The sequence below is a fragment of the Physella acuta genome, unplaced genomic scaffold (genome assembly GCF_028476545.2).
Source record: "Physella acuta isolate Inbredline_101_S28 unplaced genomic scaffold, ASM2847654v3 ptg000197l, whole genome shotgun sequence".
NCBI classification, from domain to species: Eukaryota; Metazoa; Mollusca; class Gastropoda; family Physidae; genus Physella; species Physella acuta.
Window position 1 is genome coordinate 1,052,513 of NW_026731716.1, and position 21,835 is coordinate 1,074,347.

General features: G+C 37.4%; 2 protein-coding genes across 2 annotated transcripts in view; both read right to left on the reverse strand.

The window, feature by feature from the left end:
* LOC131936985 (uncharacterized) lies at positions 1-21,128 on the reverse strand. Its single transcript, XM_059294151.1, has 3 exons — positions 20,980-21,128; positions 20,400-20,504; positions 1-1,030 (listed from the first exon to the last, which is right to left on the reverse strand). Exons 2-3 carry the CDS (start codon positions 20,452-20,454, stop codon positions 30-32), a joined length of 1,056 nt encoding a protein of 351 aa, XP_059150134.1. The 5' UTR covers positions 20,455-20,504; positions 20,980-21,128; the 3' UTR covers positions 1-29.
* LOC131936983 (uncharacterized) overlaps positions 18,451-21,835 on the reverse strand; it is a 17,857-nt gene continuing 14,472 nt past the window's right edge. Inside the window, exon 2 of the mRNA XM_059294150.1 lies at positions 18,451-20,151. Within this exon, the coding sequence (XP_059150133.1) occupies positions 19,139-20,151 (1,013 nt within the window). The 3' untranslated portion in view covers positions 18,451-19,138. The remainder of the gene's footprint in view (positions 20,152-21,835) is intronic.

Consider the following 21,835-nt stretch of genomic DNA (forward strand, 5'->3'; position numbering starts at 1 on the left):
TACGCCTATGACACTCTTCTTTCGTTATTCTAATTTGAGGAGTCTGGGAATTCACAAACAGCTTGAACGTTATTAGTATTGCACCTTGAAAGATACATGGTGGAATTGTGTTCAGGCAACAAGAAAACGCAGTTCTCAAAAGGACGGTCAGTTGGCTGATCAGGATACCAATTAAAAAACTGTGCCGGTTTCTGACTACGTCTAAATTTAAATGTTCCTTCAGGGCGTTCCTTGTAAATCCCCGTGTAGATGTAGTATGATACGTAATCAGTGTAGTTTAATAGACCCTGCACCACGTGATACTCTCTAGCGTCGTCTATTTCAACCAGGTAACCTCCATAACGTTGACACAAAAACTCAGCGGTTGCCACGGTCATGTAGGGTTGTCTAGTTAAAGAATAGGTTGTGTTTCTGTCATGGACACTATAACTAAAAAGCCAACTCTTCCTGTCTTCTTCCATTGCACTGTTGTAGTGCTGCAGCAGTTGAATGTTTGCCTGTGCTGCCATGCTGATGGATTCAGAATGTGACATGTTGTGAATGAGAACCGTCACCAGACTGTTTAAATCTGTAATATCTTGTTTGGCCAGCTTCAAGTCAACATCCAGCTCTCGTATCTTCTCCAGGAGCTGGTCACTGCCTGGACGTCTGCTTGTGACGTCAGTTCCAGCCATGACGTTAACATTATGTCCGATAATATCCAGTCCCTGGCAGGCGCACATATAGTGTCCATTCTGCTTCTCTGTGGGGTGCTCCCACTGTAGCTCCAGAAAAGAATTAGAACCAATGTCTATGGAGCCGTTGGCTGTCAGACCTTCAGACGACAGAACACGGACAGGTTGACCTGCAAACGCGACCACTGAGGCCAGTTCTGTGTAGGTGCTGGAACTGTTGGCAGCGCGGGATACGATGATGGACAAGATGGCGGACATGTTGTGCTGGTCGACCTGGTTTAGGTCACACCTGACGGTCAGTGACGTCAGACCGAGATCAATCACGCTGGGGTTAGCTGACATGTGAACTAGACCACCTGGAACATCATGGGGCAATTCAAAAAGTAATGTTTTATTCTCATCTATATGGACACACGTATTGTGATTATAAAATAATGATACTCGCCAGATAGTTTGTACATAACAGTTATAAAGCTACCCGATAGATTACACGTTATATGACTTCAAATTAGGAACAAATAAAATAATAGTCGTTGGCTCCCTGGACAACAAATAAAAACCAAACTGAACTAACCGTGTTATTTAAATAACATATTTACCTGTCACTTGTGTTTGTAAGACAAAGAACAGACTTAGTAGAACGATCGATGCCATGTTGCAAACAGCCAGGTAAAATCTCGCTCCTATTCATGCAGACTGCAGTGACAATCTAACAGTATCAGTTAATGATAACAAGATAATGTTACGATCCTAAATAGGCTACAGCATAGATTAAATCAGTCGCGATAACCAATGTTTCCTGGTTTTGCTTTGCTATTTGACAAAGCTAATGCGGCTTTTTTTTCTTAGAAAAATTACTTTGCTGATACTCAACATTCATAAAAAGGGAAAAACTCTCAATTATATCGATGCATTACGAATGTACAAGGTCTAGCCATAAACCTTTCAAACTTCAGACAGTGTGACTACATGGACGTTGACGCGAGTGGTTTTTGCATTCAGTGTGTCCTTGCGCCAACCTATCGCGGCATTTAGAGGTGAGGGGATACAGTTTTATCTTGGGCTTAAATAGCTCAGCTTTTTCAGATAGGCCTCGTTACATCAATACCCCACCCAAACTGAATACACCGGAATTTTCTAAGATGTACGATCTCAGCTAACTAAATAATTAATACACATTAGTATATCTACTTAAAAATAAGTTATCAAATAAACTATCTTTACAGTTCCTCAATAAAAACTTCTCCATAGCTACCAATGCTTATAAATGATTCAGATATAATGAAATGAAAACACATAATAATCTAAACATTTATTTAGATGTCTGAACATTAAATATATTTGCCACTTATTCGCTCTTTTGAACTTTTATCTCAATAAAAAAGAACTAACAAAGAATATTTACAAACAAACTAAGAAAACATTATTTCCCTTATTTTCAATCTTTGTAACTTTCTATCCTTACGTACTTAAGACAAATATATTTAGCCTGAAAATCATAAACAAGCTAGATACGCAAATGGTCGGCATTTTTGGTCCATCGTCATTGATGATCTATACTGTTGAGATAACATACTGTTTAATTATTAGCTTATTCACGAGTAAAAATTTTCTTTTTCTAATGTTTCAGTAAAAACAACGTAAACTATTAATTTAATTAATTTTATGCCTTATATAAATTAAATTTAGGATATTTAACAAAATTAATATACTTTCGTTTTATCAAAAGCGAAATTAAATCAATATTTTACTTCCAACAAACACACATTAAGTGTACAATAAAATAGGGCGCTTTGTTTAGAGGGTTTGAATAAGTCAGCAACTACTATTAAAGCACCATTCTAATATATAAAAGCCCATGTGCGCTAGTCTATCTGTCCGCAGTAGGCCTATTTTTGGCAACGTCGTCAGCATGTTGAGCGATATGTGGAGAACTTAAAGATACGGACTTTAGTTGAAAATAATAATTATGGTGGACGGTACTAATATATATATATATATAGATGACCCACATGTCTAAAAGTCGATTATCTGCTCCGTAAAAGCAGCGGTCCGAGACCATATTTCACAGACAACAGCAACTTCTTATTTTCTTTTACCTCCCCTTAGTTTCAAATCGTTTAAAAACTTTATTACATGCCCCTAATAGCCTTCACTAGATCGACACTCTCCGCGATTGTAAACATTCGGCGTGAACCACAGCAGTTTCTTCCAGGCAAAATTTACCGCCCCCCCCCCCCCCCCGAAGAAAGTCTACCCCCCCCCCCCCGAAAATTTAAAGTGCCCCCCGGGAGAAAAAAGTCTGGAAGAAACACTGAACCACAACTCACCAGTCTGGTCTGGTGATAGAGTCTAGCTAGTTATCTCCCCTTCTGTTATTGAATATAGTAATCTATCGAGTGATTTAATTTTGTGATCTCCAATTAATACCAAAATAGTTTAAATAATTGTAATGACTAAGTAAACATCTAATTAAATAAAAAAAAAACTATTGTATTGCCATCAAAATAGAACGTATCTGAAAAGTGAGTCAAAATTGAGTTACAAGATTTGCCACAAACCCACAAACAAACAAACAAACGTCGCGAACTAAATAAAAGCTTGTAAAAACAAGGTAATCTTAGTACAATGGCACAATACAGATTAGCAAGTTAGAACTATTACACCATTAGTTGCCTGTAGTTATCAATAACATTAACAGTATAGAATAAGTAGAAGATTGCTATCTCTCTTTCCTGATTAATCAGCTCAGTAACTGCGGCCTGATTATTTTTTTATCGTAACTGATATTATAGTTCAAAAACTAAAATATCAGATTTAATTATCGCTCTCACGTCAGTGATTAAATATAAATAGTACACAATGAAACTTAGAAACGATTGCGTAAGGAAAAAGTAGTCCAAAATTATTATAACAAAAATATTTAATGTCATACGTAAAGTGTGAGTGATCTCCCCTAACCTTTCTTGAACATTCTTATGTAAATGTAAATAGGGTGGCACTTGCAGTGCAATCGTGCTTTCCTTATATACATTGGAACCGCTGTTTTTCTTTTAAGGAAACATAGGTAGAAAAAAATTCTAAGAATAAGGTTGATGAGAATGTGATATAAAATTATCGAAGTCGATGGTGTTTGATAAATTGAAAACGGGGCAAAATACCGCATTATTCTTTTTTGTTTCAATATACACTCTTTAAATATAACCAGACTACCTAGTTTACAATTTCTAAACGGTCTGTCGGCTGCACTGCAAAACACAAACTAATATAACATTACGGACATCTCCACCCTCTATATATCCTTTTAACTCTTATTTAATCCGTGATTCGACCCGAAGACCCACCCAATCCCTTAGGCCATCCATTTATGCCAAGCAAAACCAAAAGCAGAATAGGAGAAAATCTCGTCAAACGCCGCATGTTGAAGATGGTGAAGTTAATTCTTGGGGATTCTAGTGCAGTAAAGATGCAACAAATATTTCTGCCTAATAATACTATTCAGCGGCTAATAGCAGACTTTAAATAAAAATGTTTTTAATGAATTCAAGCTTTCACAATTGTTTGCTTTCCAAGTTAATAAATCAACAGACGTGAGTTCGTGTTCTCTGTTGCTAGTCATATATTCATTCGTATGTTAGCAAAGAAGAAATGCTATTTAGTGAAGATAGCACGGAGAAAATGAATACGATTTATGAAACTGGATGATTAAAATGCGTTAAAACGGCTGTGGTGGTTTGAACGGATGGTGCACCATCTATGTTTAGGTCCAAATCGGGCTTTCCAAAAACAGAAAAGATTTAGCTCCCAGTAGTATATTAGGTCACTTTTGGTTATCATTTTTGGCGGAGCAGGATGGGGAAAGGTACAATGACATATAGTAAAATACTCGGGAGCAGGATGGTGAGGATGGACAATGACATATAGTAAAATACTCTCCCCCCTGCCGCAGCCTGGCGCATCGCAGGGGGAGCAGGATGCGCGGGATGGACAACGATATATAGTAAAATACTACGCCAACTGGAGTTGGCGGAGCAGGAGGGTGGCGTAATCTCCGGTGACCTTGTGACGTAATCAGTGACATTATGACGTAATCACTGACCTTGTGGCGTAATCATTGACCTAGTTACGTAATTTTAATGCGTTTTTAATGAGATTTTTAATTAGTTTAATGAGTTTTTTTTAAAATTTAAATTAGTTTTTATTAACGAATTACGTAAGTTGATTATTTGTTTGATTTTTTTAATTGTTTAATTTGTTTGTTTACTTGTTGTTTAATTTAATTACTTTGTTTATATTGTGTAATTTTTATTAACGAGTTACGTAATTTGATTATTTGTTTACTTTTTAATTATTTTTATTGTGTAGCTACGTAATTGGATTTTAATTTTTTAAATTTTTTAAATTTTATTTTATAATTAGTTTAATTATTATTAACTAGTTACGTAATTTGATTTTAATTTTTTTAAATTTTTTACATTTTTTAAATTTTTAAATTTTTTAAATTATTATTTTTAAATTTTTTTTTTAATTGTTGTTTACTTGTTGTTTAATTTAATTACTTTGTATAATTTATTTGTTTGAAATTTATTTTTATTAATTTGATTTAAATTTCTTTGTTGTATGGTGTTTAAAATAAAAGACTAACACTAGAGTGGACTTTGTATAGGGACCATTCTCCAACACAACGAACGGTTACCAAAAATAGAACATCCATTTAACCAGCCGTGCAACACCTGTTACTTATCGATCCACCCGTGAACCTTCCCGGCGCTGCGCGTTTTTTAATGGGAATGTATTGATCGCACCCGTTGGGACATCAAACCTAATTAAATTTGGTCACGCATCGTGTGTTTATGTGTTGTTCGCCGAAGCGAACACCGTAGGGGTCCGGTGTTTGATCGAAAGAGCTAAGTGGTTAACCGCAAAGCCAGCGTTAAGTGTGCGAACACCTGTTACCACTTTAATTGATTTTTTTCCCCCGGTTGGGTCCCGTGCTTTTCACTAACAGTTATACGGACAGTATCATAGGTTTTTCATCGAGTAAAGAAATAGTATTGATCGACCCGTGTCTAGTCTATGTACCCATTAACCAACTGTGCAACAGCTGTTGCGCGACCACAGCATAGGATCTGGTAATTATCGCGAAGCCATTAAGGACTTTGGTTGTAACTATTCGCTTATAGCGAGGGTCAGCGAAAAAAAAATATATTTAAGGGTTGGAATTTTCTTTCAACCACCGTTAAATCAGGTTTTGAGACGAAACGAAGTCTCGGTAGGTTCGTGTTTTTTAATGGGCGACAGGGCGACTTGGTGCGTTGGTACGTGAGGTATGCGGGGTTGACATGTTTTTTACAAGTCTTGAAAAGTAATTAAGTTTTTATGACCGTTCCGATTTTCTTTTGATCTGACCACCATTTGACCACCCTGAGCCAGATATATTTAACAAGTGTTCAATACATATTCGCTTATAGTAACATGGGTGAGGCGTGTAAGCAGGCGGGTGACGGTGTGAACAGCTGATTGAAGGGTGATCACGTAGGTGAAGGGGTGAGCAGGTCGGTGAAAGGGGAACACGAGTAGGAGTAAAAGACTCCACCACCTAAGTGAGGTGGGTGGGGAGGTGGATTTTAATTTTAATTTTTAATTTTATTTTTTTCATCATCTGTTAACTTTAAGGTTCTATAACTTTATATATTTAAATACATTTTCTTTTTTATTCAAACGAGTTTACTCCCCCTAACGTAAGTACATGTAAAGACGGATTTCCTATAGATCTGTAATGAATTAGGCCTTTTTGACTATGACTTGTTGCCCAGGTGTTGACATGATACATTTTTTGAGATACGCACACACACACACACACACACGTACACACACACACACACACACATACACATACGTACACACACACACACACACACACACATACACACACACTTACACACTCACTCACTCACACACACACACACACACATGCGCGCGCGCGAAATTCATACTAGGTCGGTAAAGGCGGAGAGAACTTATAGGTATACATTATCATGGCGACAACAAAAGCGACCCTTATTTTATTTACATGAAAGCGTGTTTTCCAAAAAGTTTCACCATGCCATTGTCATTTTCGCAGCGGGGTTTATTTTAAGTGCACCCCGTGCACGGTTGTTTACATTTTAAAAGAAGTGTCGCGTGTCTTCCCCATAGGTCTTCCCTAATAGAGAAACGAGAGGAAAGACAACTGTTCTAAAATTAGAACAGCCTTGTCTACAGACACGAGTATCCTCCCTTGTGAAAAAATTCGCGTCAGAATCCTTAACTAAACAGTCAATTTCTTTAACAAGTTAAAAAATAATTTAGGAAGACAAGGGTTAACAACATTAGACGCCACCGTTTTTGTTTCCTGTGACAAGGCTCAATACACTTTTGTATTTTATGTCTCAAGTAGAGGGGTGGGATATTTTTTTCTTTGTACGCGTGTTGTAAACAATGGATAGAGGAAGCGATTACTAAGTAAGAGGGGAGAGAATGTGACGTGCATCCCGATATTTGAAAACATGGCGATGTTTAACCTCAACCAAAAAAGGCAATGAACCTAGAAGGAAGACGAATATATATATCTTAGTCTTGCAGCAGATTACCTTCCCATGTTCGCTTTAGTATTACAGTTTTCATCAAACTTCTTTTTGACTTGAACTTCTTTAATTTTTAAGAAAGTTTACTTATACATAATACATTACGTCTAATGACAATTTTTTATTTTTACCACTCAATGTATTTTGTTTTTCTATATCTTACATTGTCATCTTAATTTTTGATCACCTTAGTAAAAATTTGCTTAAGATTATAAACTTCAAGTTTTAAAAAACAACAACGTTATAGTACGTCGTGTCAAATGACACACCGTTTAAAATGTCTACATTTAAAGTTCACCAAAATAATGACGTAAAAACTAAATATGATATGACATTAGCATACATATCATTCAATCTAATCACTCTAAAGTACAAATCAATAATTTTTATTGATTAAGGGGCTGGGTGAGTTATTTTTATCACTATTCACCCTTCCCCTTCCCTTTGTCCGCAACCCCTTTCCCCTTCTCCCATCCCTAACCTCAATACCAACCGCTAGATACACAGACCGTAACACTACCCATTCTATTTCATTAAGACAAAGGATGTATGACAATCCTACAGACAAATATTTATTCAACTAATATCACAACTCCTAGACACTATTCCAACAGACTGGGATATGTAACTTGTAGACACCACTCCGTAATGAATACCACATGCACCCTACCTACATCGACAACTTTGTCCGCCGCCCTCGCCCCATCCCTAAACAACCGATAGATAAACACCCCGTACGTCTACCCACACTATTACTTGGACAGACAAAGGACAAAGTAACAGACAAACATTTATCCGCTTCGTTTAATGTCACAAGTGACAACGTTCCCATCCAACTCCAAAACATCCATGGCCCAATTTCGAAACCAGCCTCGTTGAAAACTCCCCTGACCCTAGTTTAGCTTTGCCTCACCATTTCCAAAACAGCCCTGTACCAAACATCCATGTACCAATTTTGAAACCTGTCTTGTTGAAAAAAAAGACCGTTCCACTCTAGTGTAAACTCTACCCCGACCAACTCCGAAACAGGGATGGTCCCCGTTTGAAACCTGCCTCGGTGAAAACAAAATCCTTCCCACCCTAGTATAGACTCGGCCCCTAACAATTCCAAAACATCCCTGTACCAACTTTGAAACACGCCTCGGTGAAACCCAAACTCCCCCGACGCTAGTTTAAACTCTTCCCTCATCACTTCAAAAACATCTCTGTAACAACTTTGAAACCTACCAGGCTGCGGCAGGGGGGAGAGTATTTTGCTATATGTCATTGTCTATCCTCACCATCCTGCTCCCGAGTATTTTACTATATGTCATTGTCCCTTCCCGCATCCTGCTCCGCCAAAAATGATAACCAAAAGTGACCTAATATACTACTGCTCCCTAACCACTGCCCTCGCCATCAAGACGCTTGCTAGTAAAAGTCATAAATTATATTAAATCTGGAGCCTTCAAAGAACTGAGCAAAGACATAAATAAAGATCACGAGGTTCGGCTTTTGTACACTACAGTACCCTGGCTGTCAAACGAAATGTTGTAAATTGTGTTTTTGAATTGAAATCTGAAATAAAACTGTTTTTGGAAGTGCAAACGAATCAAGACCTTTTGATATACTTAAAACGACATAGAGTAGTTGGAGAGCGTATCATACCTAGCAGATATATTCGACAACAACATACGTTTAACCTGAAGCTTCTGGAAAAATGAAAGAATATTATCACTTTCCATGATAATCTCGGAGCATTTTATCAAAGCTGCAAAACTGGCGAAGAAAATAAATCTTGGAAATATTGTAAATTTGAGAAACTCTGCAGTGTGGTAGATGAATCTGATTGTGAGATAACTAAGTTTTTGAAAGAAGCGAATTCTGGGCATCTTGAATCTCTTGTAAACGAACTGCAGCGCTATTTTTCTGAGCTGAAAAAAAGAAGAATCTGCATTGACACATTACCCATTCTCTGCTTTCTTTGATGTTGCCAGCGTTCCCGATGAATTACAAGATGAATTCTTTCATTTGCAGAATGATTTCGCGTAAGATGAAAAACTGCACACATAATTTTTGGTTTCATACCCAAACGTAAAATTGATTGACTTTTCGAGAATATATTTTCAACACTATTCTCCGATTAAAAACAAAATTAAGAAATAAATTGAATGTTGATGATGACATAGGTTGGCGTTAACTAAAACTTGACCGCGAATGTTTAGTAAATAGCATGCAATTTTACTCATGGTATTAAAACAGATATCAAGGGTAGTTCATATTGAAAGTCTACTAGAAAATCTTATTTTAGTGCTTGTTAATTTCCATACTAATTTCGGCTTTTTATTTCAATGGGGGTCGCGGGTCACTTACTTTTTTATAAAAGGGGGTCGCCATTCGAAAAAGTTTGGGAACCACTGGTCTACATAAAAGGGAAACTATTATTTTAACCGTAAGTCGTTAGAAAGTTGAAAGAAACCTACACATACAAAGTTATAATTAAATGTAAAATTTCGTTTAACTAATTTTAGCAGTACGCAATGTATCGGCTTTTAAGAGATCGGAAGAAGATCGGGTTACTGGAAATCACTAAATAGTTGAAAAATAAAAACTAACACTTTGATAAAACAACTTAAATATACAATTTCGTAAACATCGCTAAAACGTTGGAGTAAATGGTACAATCTACAGCACTAGCCACTGATAGTGTTCAAAGCAAATATTATAGTGGAGACCCAACATTCACACTCGCGCATGACCCAGAGAGACTGGGAAGGAGTTCAATGGTAGGAAGGGGTCATTTAAGGTAAAGAAGCATTAAATTCGTGGGTGGATTTAGTGGGAAATGGTTTCTGTTGCGCCGTGCAGCCGACAGAAAATTTTCCAACGGTAAACTGGGTCGTCTAGTGTTTTATTAAACTTTTTACTTTTGAACACATGATCCGTGTAATATAGTAATTAGTTACATCTGCGAACAAGATTATAAAATTGTAAAATGTAAAATCGAATACAATGTTTCGCTCGTTATTTAATATCTAAATCTCGATGTTAACGCGTCTTTTACAAAGGCCGCGAACTAAAACATTCTATTTAAACTTTATATTTGACACTTAAAGTTTCACTCTTTTTTGATAATCAATATTCATTATACAAACACCAGAAGATTTTGAAAAAATGTTTTATTTGTGTCATTGTAAAATATTAACTATGCTTTCTTAATTTGAATGATCACCGAACGAGGCGGCCTATCTGCCTTCAGACGGGGAACTCACACAAAGCATGGACTTTTTGTCTAGCCTCGAGATCGAGGTAGCACTTGTAGACCGTCATCTCCCAGTCGTAGAAGGATTCCAGGTAGACACAGTTGAAGTCGGTGCTGTTGGTAGGCTCACCTGTAGCCCACCTGAAGAAATGAGCCGGGGTGTTGGTGTGTCTGAACTTGTACACACCCTCCTGGATCTCATCGTACGCTCCTGTGTACACGTAGTGCACGTCTCCCGTGGTAGTCAGGAAATTCTTGACGACGTTGTATTCGTGGGCGTCGTTGATTTCAACCAGATAACCGCCGAAAAGCTTACACAAATTCTCAGCCCATGCGACGTTGCTGTAGTAGTATTTAGAAACGGAGTACGAGTAGTTGCCGCTGTCGTAGTTTTTACTAAACAAAGAGTTGGGTCTTTCATTTCCTGCCGCATTGTTTCACGTCTGTAGGGCCTGAATCTGCTGCCGATTCGCTTCACAGCATGCTGACACGTTGGTGACGTCACGAGCAACATGTGCCAGTGACACGTTCAACTGTGCCAGTTTGTCATTGGCCAGTGCCAGGTCTAGATCCAGCTGCCGGATCTTGTCCAGGAGCTGGTCGCTGCCAGGTCGTCTGGTCGTGACGTCAGTTTCAGCAATCAGGTAGATGTTGTGTCCAACTAAATCTGGACCTTGAGCTGTACACATGTAGTGTCCAGCCTGCTCATCTGTAGGGTGGGCCCAGTGCAGGTCCAGAAAAGAGTGACCGTTGGCCTGAATAGAACCGCTGGCAGTTAGATCTTCTGACGTCAGCAGGCGCACCTGGTGACTTAGGAACGAGTTCAAGGACGCCAACTCTGCTGCTGTCACTGACGTCACATCTGACAGTCAGTGACGTCAGACCCAAATCAATGATCGCAGGGTTGGCAGTAAGGTTTATTATGGTACCTGTAACAGGCAGATTAACACAAAGCGCTGTAATGCCATAATATTATATATCTGAATTATGATATTTGATAATAAAGGTATGAGAAAAACGGTATTTGAGAGATTCAAATTTGATCTTAACAACTAATAAAATATAACTCAAAATACTTTCCTACAATAGGCATGATAAGTCTATGTAATCATACTACATTTTTGAAAAAAATCGTTTAAAAATATGACAAGCGATAAAATTATAGTTACATTTGTAAAAATTAAAGCCCTTTGGGAGCTATAGATTTTAATAATTTATATATTTCTGTATCGAATATAAGCCGTTGAAAAGCCGTTTAGAAATATTTGGTCAATTCAAATATTTTCAAAAACTGCCCGCAACCTCTCCTTGACGTCAACCAGAATAGCCAGGGAGAGTAAAACAATGAATGTCAGAACAATTGTTTTCCATGATAAAAATACAGAATAGTTATCTATCATGTGTAGTATTGTATTTATATTAAATAATATAGCATCCCGATTCACCACAACACCCTGAATCTACTAATCCAAATTAAAAATAAAAGTGTTTGATAAATTACTATTATATTACAAATAATTATTTCTTTGATTATTTCTAGCCTCGATGAAACTGGAAGTAATCTGGTACTTATTACACAAATGTGATAAAATATTCACATCTGACAGTCAGTGACGTCAGACCCAGATCAATGACCGCAGGGTTGGCAGTAAGGTTTATTATGGTACCTGTAACAGGTAGATTAACATAAAAAGATGTCATATCGTAACATTAGATACCTGTATGGTATTTGATCATAAAGAAAAAGTGAGCTTTGAGGGTTTGCATACTTGGTCTTTAGAACTAATACAATTTAGCTCAAAACACGTTCTTCAACTATAGGCTACTATTCATCAACTCAACAAGCAAAACACAGTTAATAAAAATAATCCATTTATTTAAAATTCGGTTAATTAATGAAACTTCTAATAAAATTTTGTTTTTATTATGAAATGAATAGAAACAGCGTTCCCCTCCCCCACCAAATAGTCGTTGGCTATTTTACTGATGAAATGAGATCTTATGATATGCCCTTATGTGACAGTACAAAATGTTATTGTAATCAAGTAAAACTCAATATTTTCTGAATGAAATGAAGGAAAGATTTTAACTGCTTGGCAATAAATCCCGTATTTTCTCAACAATGTAACCGTTGACTGTTGTTTGATAAAACGTGTATTGGTGGATGGGGCAGTGTTGAGGCCTCTATTATCTATCACACGCCATCAACTATTTCTTCTCAGTGGTATGCATTCTAATGCTAAACAGTTGATTTAGGAAATAGTTAAATCCGTCGTGTAGGAGCCAGCTTTACTTCGGTTATATAGTTGAGTAAAGCATCTTGTATACCACTCTGTGTTAGCGCTCCTGAGACGGTCGATTACCCCCTGTTGTTGTGTAAACAAGGGAAGCATGGGCGTGTTGACCTTTTTAATGCTATTTGCTGTATCGATACATGACTGAGTTGATTGAGGCGGGCAGAGGTTTTCAGACATTTTGCCCCTAGGAGAGATGGACACGGTACGTCCCCCGTAGAGATGGACACGGCGCGTCCCCCGGAGAGATGGACACGGTACGTCCCCTGGAGAGATGTGCATGGTACGTCCCCCGTAGAGATGGGCACGGTACGTCCCCCGGAGAGATGTGCATGGTACGTCCCCCGGAGAGATGGGCACGGTACGTCCCCTGGAGAGATGGGCACGGTACGTCCCCCGGAGAGATGGGCACGGTACGTCCCCTGGAGAGATGGGCACGGTACGTCCCCCGGAGGGAGAAATGTGCATGGTACGTCCCCCGGAGAGATGGGCACGGTACGTCCCCCGGAGAGATGGGCACGGTACGTCCCCCGGAGAGATGGGCACGGTACGTCCCCCGGAGAGATGGGCACGGTGCGTCCCCCGGAGAGATGGGCACGGTACGTCCCCCGGAGAGATGGGCACGGTACGTCCCCCGGAGAGATGTGCATGGTACGTCCCCCGGAGAGATGGGCACGGTACGTCCCCCGGAGAGATGGGCACGGTACGTCCCCGGGAGAGATGGGCACGGTACATCCAGCGGAGAGATGGGCACGGTACGTACAACGGAGAGATGGGCACGGTACGTACAACGGAGAGATGGGCACGGTACGTCCCCCGTAGAGATGGGCACGGTACGTACAACGGAGAGATGGGCACGGTACGTCCCCCGGAAAGATGGGCACGGTACGTCCCCCGGAGAGATGTAAGAACACTAGAGGTAATTGATGAGGGGTGGTGGGTACTTATTATTAAAATGTCAGTTTCAAATAAAATTCTTGACAATTTAAACATTTTTCACATTGTTGTGTAAATGGGCCAGATATCCTCCACACCATTTTCATTATTCTTTCTGCGACTTGCCGTGTTGACATGTGTAGACGCCCACAGGTTTACCCCCCCCCCCTCCCCCACACCTGTTCCTTCACCCTACATAGATTAAAACTGACACAAACGTGTGATATCAAGTCGTCGTGTCTGAATCAACCAAACAGGAAATAAAACTGAAAGGCAAATCAATTAGGATGGTTCAGGGATGATATGAAGTAGAAAACAACTCATTTCTGAGTCATCGATCAATTTTAAACAACCCCTGTGCTTGTGACTGTATGCTGAAGGTCTAAGTCTCACTGATACTTACACTGACAATAATTGACTTCAGTAAACCGTGAGGTCACATCAACACAGTTCAAACACACCACTGTTGTCACCACAGTCTCACAGTACATGTTTAAGTGAGTCTTTAACATCAAAACAGTTCAAACACACCACTGTTTTCATCAGAGCCTCACAGTACATGTTTAAGTGAGGCTTTAACATCAACACATTTCAAACACACCACTGTTGTTACCACAGTGCATGTTAAGTGAGGCTTTCACATCCACAAAACAAGTTACAAGCTACATTGGAAATACTTCCAACAAATTAAATGTAAAGTGCTTAATCTGAATTTTACGTTAGCGAAAACTTGTGGCGGTAATCATTTCACTCCAGAAGTGCACTAGATGCAGCTATTTGTGGGTTAACCAAGCTTTGTTTACGTTTTGGTCGGCAGCTAGGTCAAGGCCTTTATTATACACACAGGCCACGTGAGTGGGTTATTTTTATCATACGGTTCTTCTACAATATACGAGAAAACAAATACGTGGGCGTTGCTAACAGGAACATACGATATACAAATTATAGGTTTGGTTAGTGGACAGAAGTTCATATGTTATTGCAGCGACGGTTGCTAATAGGCTTAGAACAATACACATAAGTTTCTATAGTGTAACATTCATATAAGTGTTTAAACCAACGTCATTCTTATCATTAGAGTAGATGCCAACCTTAACATACTTTGGCAGATAAGCACACATATACATTCTCTCATCTTCACACAAACCATTCCCCGCGCCCTTACCAATTCCCTAAACATAACATCTCATTGTCTGAATTAATCTCAAACCAAACTAAAGTTTCACCCTCCCCCTCCCCCACCCCTTCAAACCCAAATTATAATACTACGCCCAAACGTCGTCCTACTTAGACGTCATGTCCAATCCAAAACCCACCCAACGATTTGTATTTGGCCCGACACTGAATTTCAGGAGTGCGAACAAACGGCTTCTTAAATTAAACACCTATTTGTAAAGTTAAAACAATGCAGAACCAAATGAACGGGATGATTAATCAGAGGCGTAGCTGGGGGGGGGGGGCGGGAGGGGGGCTGCCGCCCCGGGCGCCGACCCTATGGGGGCGCCAAAAGGGGTGGAAAAAAAATTTAAAGCTGATTTTATGCTGCAGTTTTGAATTATAAACTGTCTAAGTTAAGAAATGTAATGGCTACACGCCTTTACATACTGATTTAACTGTTTTCTACCTTGATTTCTTAATGTAAAACATATACTCTTAAGAAACAGTGACCGGCAAAACCGCTTTGAAGCTTTTCCTAGATGGGGGGTGCGCTTTTTCGAGACTTAAAACGGAAAAATTTACACTAGATTGCTGAGTCGATAAACGTTAGCACTATTAAAAGAAACCAATTGTATTAAAACGTATTGTACGATTGTCGAACTGTAAAATACGTTAGTGACTTTTATCAAGATGGTGCAGGGGGGCGCTTTTAGGCTAAATAAAATAGCAAAATTACACAGGATTCTGAGTAAACAAACTTTAGCTCTCAGAAAGAAACGAATTGTACTGTGCATTGTATAATTGTGTAACATTTAAAAAAAAGTTAGTTACGTTAAAAACCGCTCTACAAACTTTGTCCAAGATGGTTGTGATGAGTGTGTGTGGGGGCGCTTTTTTCGCTAACAAAAATCGCAAGTATTTGTACTGGATTGGTGAGCAGATAACTCTCTTAACACTTAGTAAAGAAACCAAGTGTATTAACGCGTAATGTACAATTTCAATAGCCAGTTTTGTTAAAAAAAAAAAAGACGCGACTAGTTCTTTGTAAGATTCTTACGATTCTCTCAACTTCAACGTGAGAGATCAGATACTTTTTATTGATTGCATTACATCTTACCTTGATCACTGAAATATATTAAAGAGAACTAAATATCACGGATTCTTGTATGTAATACACCAAGTGTATTAACGCGTAATGTACAATTTCAATAGCCAGTTTTGTTAAAAAAAAAAAAAGACGCGACTAGTTCTTTGTAAGATTCTTACGATTCTCTCAACTTCAACGTGAGAGATCAGATACTTTTTATTGATTGCATTACATCTTACCTTGATCACTGAAATATATTAAAGAGAACTAAATATCACGGATTCTTGTATGTCACTTGTGTGTCCTTACTCTAACAAACTTCGAATCCAACTATGTACCATATCACAACAGAGATCGTTCCAAAACTAGAACATAAAAGGCTGGTCTAAACATATTATCGTTAGCTACAAACTACCCTCTAACACAGATCAGGCTTATTTTTTTTTTTACTGACATTACTAATCTTTCGCAAAAAAAGTTAAACGCATCTTAATGGGAATTAAATTGTCGTAAAGTTTTAAGGAATGAAAATCATACAATGTAATTATTAAACCTTGTCCGGACTGTAGCATACACGCTTACACACACGCTTACACACACAAATACACTCTTACCCACACACAAGCTTATATATAAACACACTATCACACACACATAATTATACACACACACACATGTATATATATATATATATATATATATATATATATATATATATATATATATATATATATATATATATATATATATATATATATATATATATATATATATATATATATATATATATATATATATATATATATATATATATATATATATATATATATATATATATATATATATATATATATATATATATATATATATATATATATATATATATATATATATATATATATATATATATATATATATATATATATATATATATATATATATAAAAGCGAGGGGGGGGCGCCAAATTGAAAGTTCGCCCCGGGCGCCGGAATGGGTCGCTACGCCTCTGTGATTATGTCGCTATTTATCACTCAATGTCTAACGCTTTATTTGAGACAGTTGATCTTTAGCCTCTTACCGATACATCAGAGAGCCTGACAGTTACTACATTATAGGTGAGATACAATAACTAGTTACCTTTTGTTATCTTGTGTGTGGTGATTAGTACTTTGTCTGGTGTCTCAGTCTAGCCCAGCTGTCGCATCGAGATTGCACGCGTTTAGTAGGTTGTTTCAAGCACAGTATACATAATTATTGCAACAATGACACTTAGACTATCATATTTTAAAGTTTTATAAAACAAAATGCAGTTTTTTCGAAACGTAACTCCGAAAGAAATTCAGAGTTGCGTTTTAAAGCATATTAATTAATTAGTTATAATGTAAAGCAGAAATAATGCATATTCTCTACCCCTTACCACTGTACAGTTTTAAAACAGTAAAGAAACAGGACACGCCACAAAACGAAGCCATTTTATAATAAACCGGGAGTGATCTCCCCTAAACTTTCTCGAATATTTTTATATAAAATAACAGGGGATGGGAACTCGGGCTATGGACATGATTTTTAATCCATTTTAAATACTTAAAGTTTTAAAAATAGAATATAATCTCGTAGACAAAAGAATTGCACACCAAGTGAACGCTAAATAAAAAAGTGCATAATACTGCGCAATATTATTGGTACTTTAAAAAGTTACATTAGTTTTTTGAGAAATCGGAAGTAGCGTAAATTACTACTTCCGGTCAACGGAAATGACTCAACATTTAATAGATGATAGAGAATTAGATCTTTTACTTTCATGTGTAATTTAGTTTATCTATCTGAAATAGTACTCAAGTTGTAGGCTTTTGAAAATTTCAAAGTAGGAAAAGTACCACTTCCGGTTATCGGAAATCGCTCAAAAGTTGATACGGATCTACGATTTTGATAAAAATACTTATATATGAAATTTCATCAACCTAGCTGTAACGGTACTCAAGTCATCGTGTTTACACACACACACAGACAGACAGACACACAGACAGACACACTGACATACGGACAAGATTGCAAAATTATGTTTTTCCGTATCAGTGAGATGTAAAACGTCGAGATTTGTAAAAATCTCGCTTTTTTTTTTTTTTTTTTTTTTGCACGATTACAAGACTTTCTCTATACTACGTATATACGAGAAAGTAAAAAGCATAAAAATAACGCGTGAACCTTTTTACTTGATTTTTAACCTCTGTAATGTTTGAGTATCAAAATAAAGCGAGAGTGATCTCCCCTAAATTTTTTCGAATATATTTATATAACACTACGGGGGATTGCAACTGACATAATTTTAGATACATTTTTAATTATTTAAACTTTTAAAAATAGAATAGAATCTCGTAGAAAAAGAATTCCGCACTAAGTGAACAGCAAACAATTTGTGTATAATAGTGCGTAATATTATTACTTTATAAATTCATATACGTTTTTTTGAAAAATCGGAAAAGTACTACTTCCTGTCAACGGAAATGCTCAAACTTTGACAGAAGGCAGAGTTTAGATCTTTTACTTTCGTCTATTTATCTGAAACAGTACACAAGGTATAGGCTTTTGAAAACCACCAAATATAATAGGTTCCACTTCCGGTTACCGGTAATCGCTGAGAAGGAAACACAGAACTACAAATTTGATATAATACTTGTATATGAAATTTAAATCAACCTAGCTGTAATGGTACTCAAGTAATCGTGTTTATATCCACACATACTCACACACGCACACACACACATACTGACACAATTGTAAAACAGTGTTTTTTTTCGTACGATTGCAATACTTCCTCTATTATTCGTATCCGAGAAAGTAAACAATTACTAAAAGTTTATATAGTTTAAACATGTTATTTATATATCTAGTATAAAGTAATAATAAAGTACGTTAAAGTAAAACATACGTTTTGTAAGCTAAAATCAAACATACTCTCTTGTAGCTTTCTTTTTTTTTTTAATAATTGATTCTAGAATAAGTAAACGATATGTAGGACTAATGCACAGTCAGCTGTAACGCGAAACAGATCTGCTCCGAAGACAAGATGAGATGTTTGTCCTGACTGGTTACACTGCTAACTGCTGCAATTTATCGTTATTCTAATTTGAGGAGTCGGGTAATTCACAAATAGCTTGAATACTAGCTACGCCATTGGTAGTACTGCAGCCTGTAATGTACATAGTGTAATTATTTGTAGGATTTAGAAAAACACAGTTCTCCCCAGTATGATCCTGCGGCTGACCTGTAGACCAATTAAAAAACTGTGGTGGTTTCTGGCTGTGCCTAAATTTAAATGTTGCTGTTGGACTTTCTTTGTAAATCCCTGTGTAGATTTGTTTTAATACATATTTCGTGTTGTTTAATAGGCCCTGCACCACGCCATATTCCCTAGCGTCGTCTATTTCAACCAGGTAACCACCGTACATCTGACATAAAATCTCACCAAAGTCCACGTTCTGGTAGCCGTTTCTAGATACAGAATATGTTGTATTTCTGTCGCGGACACTTTGACTAAATAGCCAGTTCTTCCTGTAACTTTCCATTGCAATATTATAGTGCTCTATAGTTTGAACATTTGCCTGTGTTCTCTCGCTGATCGACTCCAAATGAGACATGTTTTTAAAGAAGACGGTCATCAGACTGTTTAGATCTCTGATGTCATTTTTAGCCAAGTTCAAGTCTACATCCAGTTGTTGTATCTTTTCCAACAGCTGGTCACTATCTGGTCGTCTGGTTGTCACCTGAAGGTAGTCATTTAAGTTAACATTATGTCCAACAATATCCAGACCCTGACATGCGCACACGTAGTGTCCAGCCTGCTCCTCTGTGGGATACTCCCAGTGTAGTTCTAGAAAAGAGTTACCTGTAGCTTGAATGGAGCCGTTGGCTGTAAGACGTTCAGATGCCAGGACATTGACACGTTCACCTGTAAAGGTGATCACTGAGGCCAGGTCTGTGTAGGGGCTGGAACTGTTGGCAGAGCGCGATACGATGATGGACAAAACGGTTGACATGTTCTGCTGGTTGCTCTGGTTGACGTCACACCTAACTGTGAGTGACGTCAGACCAAGATCGATCACCACAGGGTTAGCAGACAGGTGAACTACACCTCCTGAAAAAGGTATCGATTATTCGTATAAGCAATATTTTATAATAATTTATCTACTCATATATTTAGATTATGTTTTTATTAATAATAATCGTCACATATTTTGGATATGACAATTGATAAGCTTCCTGCTAAACTTGAAATGACTTAAAATACAAACAAAAAGAAGACGTAAAATATTATAGTTGGCTTTCAGTGCAATGGAAAAAAATCAAACTGAACTAAACGTGTTATTTAAATAACAGAAATACCTGTCAGTTGTGCTTGTAACACAAAGAACAGACTCAGTAAAACAATGGATGCCATGTTGCTAGCAGTAAAAGCTCGTTCCTATTCAGTCGGACTGCAGTGACGATCTAACAGTATCAGTTAATGATAACAAGGTAATGTTACGATTCCAAGTACTGAATAGATAATTTAAGTTGCGATTACCAAATGTGTAAGCACACACAGTAGCGTATCTAGGACGGTTGTCAGATGTCACCGCCCCTACCCCCCACGAAAGAAAACAAATATATACAATACAAACGATGTTTAACTATTGTCGGTTATACAGCTGGATGTAACATTGTTTTCTGTATCGTTAGCATGTTTAGATTATGGTGTTACCTCCACCCCCATCCTAGTCGGGGTTTGTCAACTTTGCTCTTAAATGTCCATTTTAATGTTATTAAAAAATTATTTAGCAATTAACACTACTTTATCATATTATGACATTCCCAATTGTACAATGTCAATTTTCTAAAATATGTGTAATGATATAGGCCCTTACCTAAATATATAAGTAAATAGTATTACATGTACTTAAAAGTATAAACATATTAGTAATACCTGCGGCTAGTGTATACAACACCAGGAACATATTTAGACAAAGTATTGATCTCTTTTCCAGTTGCCCCAGGTAAAAGGTAGCTTCTCGCTAGGTCGATTGCACCAAGGTTCAAACAATATCAGTTTATAAAAACAAGTTGATTTTAGTACTAGGGCACTGTATAGATTAGTAAGTTAGAAATATTACACAATTAGTGGCCTGTAGTAAGCAACAAAATTAACCATATAGAATAAGTAGACGATTTTTATCTCTCTTGCGTGATTGATCCGCTTAATATCTACGGCCTGATTTAATTTTTATTAGTGTAACTGATGTTATAGCTGAAAAACTAAAGTGTTAGATTAAATTATCACGCTCACGTCAGTGATTAAATATAAATAATACACAATCAGTGCCGGCCCCTGGTTATTTAGCGCCTTAGGCAAAACTTATTAAAACGACGCCCTTCCCCCACTCCCCTACTCCAAGTAAATTTTATCGGGCTCCCATTTTATTTAAATATAAATACATATTTTTCATACTACAAATTATTGGATTTTTCATCTGTATGCGATAGTTACTGTAAAACAATCACTGCTGCAGTTTATTCGTTTTTTGTTTTCATAAAACTAGTCGATCAATGTGCAAAAAAAATGTATTTTTTTGTCGGATTTAGCTTCCCCTCTGGCGGTATAGTAGTTCCAACCCTGTAATTAAATTCAATGTTCCAAAACTGCGCTCTCCACAAGCCATAGTATTCTCAAGGAAACAACAATATTTGGTACACAATCTTCCATTTTTGGTGTACTATATAGAGAAGCACATCTGATGATTAGGTAGGTAATTCTTGACGCTCATTGCAAAGATCATCCGCAT

Excerpts from the sequence above, each read along its gene's own strand:
- LOC131936985 (XM_059294151.1), bottom strand. The coding sequence starts at position 20,454 with ATGGCATCCATTGTTTTACTGAGTCTGTTCTTTGTGTTACAAGCACAA. Across the intron at positions 1,031-20,399 it reads GTTACAAGCACAACTGACAG|GTGGTCTAGTTCACATGTCA; the intron begins GTATTTCTGTTA and ends ATGATGTTCCAG.